Genomic DNA, 9060 nt, shown 5'->3' on the forward strand with positions numbered 1-9060 from the left:
TTTACACAGGCACCCACAGGGCTCCTCTCAAACGTGCAGCCTGCCTGGAAACTACTCGCAAAGTCACGCAGTTGACCCAGGGCTCCTGCCTTTTCAATTATTCCGCGGGGAGGCGTGGTGGCCGGCCCTGGTCGACTCCATTGGCCTGAATTGTATTCACCTGGCTTAGGTGGGCCAATCCAGGTGCAACACCCAGCCAGGTGTACTTGGAGGGAAACCTGAAACTCTGAGCTTGTGCAGTGTGCTACTCCTTTGTTTCCTAAGCTCGCACCTCTGGGCATGCGTAATGGACGTCCCAGCCCCTACGCTAGACTACCTAACATATGCTGCCCTCACAAGTCAAAGTCCTGCCTCAAAGCACTCAGCTTTACTTGCTCTGTGGGTTGGGAAGTCCACCACTACTTCATTCTCTGGCTCCTGGTTCTTGCTGGTGCTCTGTCACTGATTGGAGCTGCCTTCCCAGACCAAGTGTACAGGACTCTTGGGGTCCTGATTCCACGCTCTAGCCTTGCTCTTACGGGCAATGAGATTGCTCACTCCTGCTTTTGAGATGACTTATTTTATACCAAGCAAGATGGCACTCAACAACTGAATCATTTCCCCCACTTTCTCTTACCTATGCCCACCAGGAAAAGGTCTTCTAGTGGGAGTTACAGACTATGGCTAGAAGAGGCACATCAAATAATTCATTGTCTTGCACTGGCATTCAATGACTTCTTTCTAGATCATTTTTTCCTCTCTAGGTTAGGCTAAGTGAAAAAAGTAGATGTTTGCAACAAATCAAGAAGGGAAAATTAACTATCACGACCTCAATTCTACCTTACAAATCTAGCTAGACCAGAGCATGTACACTGCTACAGGTAAGAGCTGGAAACGGATTCTAAGCCCTTCAGGACCAATAATGAGAGTAGTGATACCAGGGGGGCAAGGGTAAGGGGGGGGGGGGAGAAAAGAGGAATCAATCACAATGATTGACGTATAACTCTGTCCCAAGGGGATGGACAACAGAAAAGTGGGTGAAGGGAGACAATGTTTAAGATATGAAAAAAATAATTTAAAAGTTACCAAGGATTCATTAGGGAGAGAGTGTGGGTGAGGGGGGAAAATGAGCTGATACCGAGGGCTCAAGTAGAAAATGTTTTGAAAATGATGGCAATATATGTACAAATGTGCTTGACACAATGGGTGTGTGTATGGATTGTGATAAGAACTGTAAGAGCTGCCAATAAAAGATTTAAAAAATTTACAGAGGAAGAAATACAAATAATGATACATATTTTATAAATTAAGAAAAAAGGGAAAACTACCTTAAAATTAAGTCAATTTATGCCCGTGCCTCACACCTTACATTTTCAAACAGATCTTCTACCTGGAATTTTTTTTCTTTCTTTTTTTTTTTTTAATCATTTTATTAGGGACTCATACAACTCTTTTCACAATCGTACATACATCATTTATGTCCAGCACATTCGTACATATGTTGCCATCATCATTCTCAAAACACCTGCTTTCTACTTGAGTCCTTGGTATCAGCTCCTCATTGTTTTTTGTTTTATACATTTATTTATTTATTTTTTAAATAATCATTTTATTAGGGGCTCATACAATTCTACCGGAAATTTGTAGAAAGCAGGTACTTTGTACATTTTCCGTAGTCCCCATAGCGACAGCTCAATTGGGGTTGCATGTGGGTAGGAGTCCATGGTAGTGAGCTTTTGTTAAGGAAGCTTCAAGAGCTTTCCAACTCCTTTTCTGTACAAGGGGGAGCCCGGCCCATTCCCTTGATCCCAAGTATAATCGCCCCTTGGGTTTCAAGGGTGTATTACACAGTAGATTGCTACATTTCCCCCTAAAGAACGGCTCGTAGCTTGAAACCACTGCCAAGCACACACACCACTGCGCCACCAGGGTTCCGAGTGGGTGGGGCAGAAAGCTTAATTAAAACCTTAGAAACTGCACTGGTACAGATAGGAATTGGAAACAGGGAATCCAGGGCGGATGATCCCTTCAGGACCAGTGGTGAGTGACCATACTGGGAGGGTGGAGATAGGGTGGGGTGGAAAGGGGGAACTGATACAAGGATCTACATAAAACCTCCTCCCTGGGGGACGGACAACAGAAAAGTGGGTGAAGGGAGACGTCGGGCAGTGTAAGATATGACGAAATAATTGATAAATTATCACGGGTTGATGAGGGAGGGGAGATCGGGGAGGGAGGGGAAAAAATGAGCTGATGCCAGGGGCTTAGGTGGAGAGCAATTGTTTTAAGAATGATGAGGGAGCGAAGGTAGAAATGTGCTCGGCACAATTGATGCATGTATGGATTGTGATGAGTTAGTTGTATGAGGCCCCAATAAAATGATTAAGAAACAAACAAACCTTAGAAACCAGGGCTTCCTGCCAGAGGACGAAGACCATTAGTGCAAGTCCTCTGCCCAGGGTTTCTAGAAATGCACCCACAGAACACCCGCGGCCAAAGCTTCGAGGGGAAAATTCAGATTTTCTGGGTCTCCAACTCTAGCATCAGGATCAGGTCCCGGAGTCCGCGCTTTTATTACGCACTCAAGGTGGCTCCCGTCTTTAGCGCGTACAAGTTGGAGCTCCATGGAGCCCCGCCCCTCCCCTGGCGGGTGGCACGCAACAAACCCCGACAGCCGGGTGCCCGCGCCCAGCACTGGCCGCAGGTACGGAAGCCTGCGGCCGCGAGCGGCCAAGTCTCGTGAGCGCCCCGAACCGCGGGAACTGAGCGCGCGCCTCTCCCAGGCCCCGCCCGGAGCGGCTGGCGCGCATGCGCGACGCGCCTCCCGGCTCGGCCGCGCCCGCAGCTGCCCTGGTTACCGTTGGTGCTGGCGAGTTCCCGGCCGCGATTTCTACGCCCGAGGGAGGGCAGCGCCGCCGAGCCCCAGCCGCGGCTCGACACGCGCGCACCCGCCCGCCCGCCCGCGTCACGTGTGCCGAGGCCCCTGACCGCCCTTGGCGGGCGACTGAGTCGGGAGGAAGGCGCTGTGGCCCCCGCTCGCTCCCCGCTTGCGCTCCTGGGCAGGCGCGCGGATAAAGATGGCGAAGTGGGGGTAGCCGGCGCCCAACCCGGAGCGATGGGGCGCACAGGTGGGACGGTCTTCGAGGCCTCCTGAGGTGGGCGCCGGGCTTTTCTCCGCGGCTCGTTTGAGCTGGCGGCCTCGGGCCGCTTCCTACTCGGTCGGACCACGGACTCCGCGGGGCGTCGCGGGCCCCGCCGAGAGCCGGAGGCAATGGATGAACAGAGCGTGGAGGTGAGGGGGTGTGAGGCGGGCGGGGGCCGAGGCTTCCCTTGCCATCCGTTGAGCGGTCTGTCCCCCCGCGTGTCTTGTCCTTCGACCTCCCTCGGGGTAAGCCCGCCGCTGCCGCCGTAGGGAGGGCTGGCCCGGTGCGCAGCCGTGAGGGAGCCTGCAGCTCAGGTCCTCGGCAGTCAGGTGGCGCGTATCCTGGCGTTTCAAGGATGCCTTGGCACAGATGCTCAGCCCTGCAGGGTCCTGGCCAGCGACCGCCCGTGCAGACCGAAATTGCAAAATCATTAGCCGCGTCACCGGTTCTTGCTTGCTTGTCCTAGTTGAAACCTCGATCCAAATCCTCCTCCGAAGGCTTAACCACCAATTTGCAGGTCCTCTGCTCTTGACTGAATGAGATCATGAATTCGCCCTATCCCTTTTGACTCTAGTTTCTAGAACAAACTTATGTTTATATTTGCTTCTTCAATTTAAGCTCTGGTTTAATTGGTTCGGATATATGAAAAAGGCTAAAAAGCAAAAATAATAATAATTGGGCAAAAATCACGTAGACATTACTCTGTTTTAATCTTCCGAACACTAAAATACGAAACCCTGCCTTATTGGTAAGGGCAGCTGTGCCGCTTGAGCCTGTTTGGCCCGACGGTCTCATTGTCCACCCGCAGCCAATTACAGCATCAGCATCTCGCAGGTTTTTTCAGGCTTTGCAGAGGTCATGATTAGATTCGTGAGTCATTTTCTTGTTAATTTCTCCAATGAAAGTATTATAAAGGGTTTGTAAACTAACTTACCTTGCTTTTATAACAGTTTAATTTCCCTGACATGGAGTAAACATAGGTGTCCCCCAAGGGACAAAACCAAAATATAATTACAGTGCATTTCTGGCATTTGGTCTTATAATTTGTCAGGTTATTTCCTGTATTAATTCATCTGAGAAGATAAAACTTTTTTCAGTCCATATTATTTTGTCTTCCACCAAAATTCTCAATAGGGTTAGAATCTCAGGATCAAATAAGTAGCTAGTTGGTTGCAGCATCAGGCAAAAATTCATATTTCTCAATTCTGAATTGGTATATTTTTGGAAGTGTACACTGCCAGTAAGCTGTTTCTTTTTACATCATGAAAGTAATTTATATCTTTTGATAAGTTCCAGAAAATGTTTACATTGTGCATTCAATCATATAGACCACTTTTCAGGCATTTTTGGATATAACTAAATAATTCAAGAAATACAGAAACCTTCATAGTGCATGCCTAATTTCCATAGTTTACTTAATCATTAATGTTTGGACATGGACCATGGCCAGATTTTTGCCATTATAGTTAATGTTTCAGTGAAATTTTCTATGCATAAAAACACCCTTGCATTCCATGTCTTTGCATTAGAATAGAACTATTGTGACCTTTATCCCTCAAAGGCAACATTTTAAGTGTGCCTTTTAATTGTGATTCAGTAGCCTAATCAGGTGGGGACCTTACATCTTTCTTTTTTTTTTGAGTAGTGGTTTTACTGACATATCTTCCTAATGGACCTTACATCTTTTATTGTCAGAGCATTGCTGAGGTTTTCCGATGTTTCATTTGTATGGAGAAGTTGAGGGATGCACGCCTGTGTCCTCATTGTTCCAAGCTTTGTTGTTTCAGTTGTATCAGGGTAAGTTGTATTTCTTTTTCATATGCATTTAATATGTGTAAGATATATTTTAAAGATAACCATTTCTCATATATTTTTCATTTTATATGTTTTCTTTAAGATTTTCCTTTTGTAGAACATTTCTTAATAAGAATACAGTCCATGCATATTGCTAGCACTACAGAGATGAATAAACATCAAGTGATAAGGTAGCCATGAAATATCTGAAAATACTTAGGTATTCCTGAAAACTAAAGGCTACTATGATCTTAATATATTTATATTACTAAATAAGCTGCACATTTTATAATGATTGGTGGTTTGAATGTACAGTGGCATCTCAGAAGAAATACCTGGTGATTTATTCCCAGGAAATCCGCTAAAAACACGGAAACACAATTCTACTCCAGTGTACAGAGGTTGGAATTGATTAGATGACAACTGGTTTGCTTTGGCTACTGCTACCATTGTAACAGGGACATTTTCTTTATCAGTCCTTGCCGCCCTTTTGATTTGCCTCATTGGTAGCGCTTTATGTTTGTATGATTGCCTTTTTTTACCCCAGCCATTTAAAAAAAAGTAGGTATAATTGGCATAAAGAACATACTTAAAGGGTTCAGTGTGATAAATTATGACATGTATACTGTTGCTAAATCATTGCCATGATGCTGAACTTATCTGTCACCTCAAAAGGTTCTTTGTACCCCTTTTGTCATCCCTTCCTCTGCTGTTCTGTCCCTAGGCAATGACTGATTCATTTTTTGTCACTAGATAAGTTTACATACATTTTCTGGAATTTTATACAGAGATAATACACCATGTACTCTCGTCATCTTTCACCTAATACAATTTTGAGGTTCATGTATATTGTTACATGTATAATTATTTGCTTTTTATTGCTGAGTAATATTTTGTTGTGTGTATACGACACAATGTGTTTATCTGCCAGCTGTTGGGCATTTGGATTCCTTTCAGTTTGGGGCTATTACCAATAAAATTGCATGAACGTTTGTGTACAAGTCTTTGAATTGGCGTACTGTTTTTTCTTTCGGATAAATACATATAAAATGAATGGATCATATGGTAGATATTTACGCCTTTAAAAAAACCCCTGAAACAAATTGGGAAACTTGTTTTGTAAAATGCTTGCATCATTTTACATTCTTACCAGCAGTGTATGATGGATCCAGTATCTTCTCATCCTTGGTAAATACTTGGGTTGATCAGTCTTTTGAATTTTGGACATTTCAAGGGGTGTTAGTGGTGTCTCATTATAGTTTTAATTTTCATTTATAGTTTGATGTTGAGCATCACGTTACGGGCCATCCACATACTCTCTTTGGTGAGAGATCTGTTCAGATCACCTGCCCTTTGTACAGCTAGGTTGTCTCGTTGGTGTGTTTTGAGAGTTCTTTATATGTTCTATAAACATTGCAAGTATCTCTCCCACTGTATGGTTTATATTGTTTCCAAGAAACCTACTGTCCTTTATTTCTTTCTAATGTTTCTGTTTATTCCTCACCTGCTTTTAAGGTTTTCTCTCTTTCAGTGTGTTACGGATTGATTTGTGTACCTCCAAAATATATTTGAATCCTCAGCCCTGTACTTAAGGATGTAACCTTGTCAGGCAATAAGTCTTCTTTGCTATGCTAATGAGGGTTGGTTCTAAATCTAATCACTATGAGATATAAAAAGAGGTACAGCATATTGAGGAAGACACTTGCCATGTGAGGAGAGCCAAGGAACCAAAGAGTGTCTGGAGCTACCAGCAATGAAGGAATTATTATGACTGAGATCCAGATTTGTACTTTGAACCTACACAAGTGTGAGAAAATAAATTTCTGTTCTTTAAAGCACTTCACTTGAGCTACTTGCATTATAGGTTCATAAGAAACTAAAACACTGGTTTTAAGAAATTTCATTATAATATTTGATGTTGTCCCCCACCCCCTACCTCCAATGGTTCCTGCTTGGGTTTATTGAGTTTAGATCTGTGGGTTTAGAGTTTTCATCAAATGTGGAAAATTTTAGGACTTCAACATAGATTAGGCTGTTGGAAGTTGTCACATAGCTTGAAGTACTGTTAACTTTTGGTTTTCTCTGGGATTCATTCATTCATTTTTTTATTCTGTGATGTTGCATATACCATTTTCATATCAGATACTATAATTTTCTTCTCTAGATGTTCGAGTTGTGTTTTTCTTACAGCTTTCAAGTCTAATCTTTAGAACATAGGGTGTACCGTTGTAATAGCTGTTTTAGAGTGTTTTTGCTAATTCTAACATCTGTGTCAGTTCTGAGTGTGTCTCAGTTGATTTAAGGCCCAATCATTCGTTCCATAGCTACAGTGTTATACTGTGAATGGATATAATTTCTTACTTAGTTTTTCATAACGATAGCTGTTAGAGATGAGTTTATTGTTAGAGGACATTTTTTCCCCAAGTATAAATATCAACTAATGTGAGTTAAGACTGTAGAACATATTGAATTCTTGTATTAGCTCTATTATTATTATCTCCTTTAATATATATGAGGGTCCTTAAAAAAGTTTGTGGAAAAATTGAATTAATAAATAGTAGAATTTTTCCATAGATGTTTTGAAACCCTCGTTATGAGAGTGAGCTTCAAAGAGGCTGATTAATTTGATCCTAGTCACACTAAGATCACTAGGAGTTGGCATCGAATTGATGGCAGCAAGTTTGTTTGTTTGAGTCACAAAATAGGACCTGAAAGAAAATAGATCAGACCCTTAAAACATTGCAGAAAAGTAATGTTCCTGGTATAGTTACAGATAGACTCACCCTTTTGTATAATTCATATGAATTATTCAGAGGTTTAATCTTGTATCTCATAATCACCCATCAGCTGTAAACAAAGGTGTCTGGTTTAGTCATACATCCAGATTTCAACTTAAAGGTTTGTGTACACAGAATGCCAAGTAGATAGACCCTTGATATTGTAATTGTGCCCTTAGTCAGAATTTTAGGTCTTCTATATTCTGGAGAGAAAATATAGTTAATATAGGTAGAATTACTTGATAAACAAACTAAAGTGGTTTATTTAGCACAACACATACATACACACAAAATACAAACAATTTCTATAGAAAATGTCATAAACTCCCAGGGAAGTATGTCTGTTTGAACGTTCCATAGAGTGTTAGTGGTGAAGATACTCTGTATATGTCTTTAGATATGATGCTGTTTGATATGTTGCTTAAGAAAGAGAAGAGATTTCACAAATATTTGTATATTAAATTTCAAACCCGCATTAAACATTGGAAATAGTATGAAGTAACTATTGAACTCATGATACTATATAATTTTGGACTGCTGTTGTGGTTTTCTTTCTTGAAGAGATAATTTTCTTTTTGCAAAGCTGACATTTCTTTTAAAAAAATTTAATAAAGCCTCTTTGATCTTCTGTAACACTTCCCATGTAACTTTATGTACCACCTGATTTTTTTTAGTTCATTCAAAGTATGTAGATGTCCAGTTCTTATAGCAATTGTCCATCTAATCTTTCTGGAAAAGTATAAAGGGAGTGATGGTAGATGTAAAGGGAAATATGTGTATTTGCATTGTGGTCTACTGCGAAGCAGTTCCTTAAAACTCTGAGTAGCTTATTTTTGTTAAATATGAGGGGGACTTGAAGAACTTCTTGGAAAAATTTGACTGTCTTTGAATACCATGTTTCCTTGAACTTGTTGATGTCCGTGTGTGTGTGTGTGTGTGTGTGTGTTCAGTGTGTTCTTGAGCAAATAATAAGAGAAATTGGATTGTATGAAGAAGAATGTTATCAGTATTGGAGGATGACTTATTAATGGCTACGATATGCAGATGACACAACTTAGGTTGCTGAAAGGTAGAGAGAGGACTTCAAGCACTTGTTAGGGAAGATCAAGGATTGCAGTCTTCAGCATGGATTTAAAACTCAATGTAAAGAAAATAAGATAATCACAATTGGACCAATGAGCAGCAGCATGATAAATGGAGAAAAGATGGAAGTTGTCAAGATTTTGTCTTATTTGGCTCTACAGTCGGTGCTCAGGAAAGCTGCAGCCAAGAAGTCAAAGGATGCATTGCAGTGGGTAAATCTGCACAGCCCTCTTTATTTTCTACTTCTTTATTTTTAAAATCATTTTATTGGCTCATACAACTCT

The 9060-nt window shown here is 41.7% G+C and overlaps 1 protein-coding gene across 4 annotated transcripts in view; it reads left to right on the forward strand.

Moving 5' to 3' along the window:
* The first annotated feature begins 2984 nt into the window (after positions 1-2984).
* TRIM37 (tripartite motif containing 37) overlaps positions 2985-9060 on the forward strand; it is a 124495-nt gene continuing 118419 nt past the window's right edge. For all 4 annotated transcript variants that reach the window (XM_004707015.2, XM_045299755.1, XM_045299757.1 and 1 more), the window contains exons 1-2: positions 2985-3271; positions 4818-4919. In XM_004707015.2, the coding sequence (XP_004707072.2) occupies positions 3251-3271; positions 4818-4919 (123 nt within the window). In that variant the 5' untranslated portion in view covers positions 2985-3250. The remainder of the gene's footprint in view (positions 3272-4817; positions 4920-9060) is intronic.

Source organism: Echinops telfairi, unplaced genomic scaffold (assembly GCF_000313985.2).
Source record: "Echinops telfairi isolate 266 unplaced genomic scaffold, ASM31398v2 ScPeMD7_7458;HRSCAF=8496, whole genome shotgun sequence".
Lineage (NCBI taxonomy): Eukaryota > Metazoa > Chordata > Mammalia > Afrosoricida > Tenrecidae > Echinops > Echinops telfairi.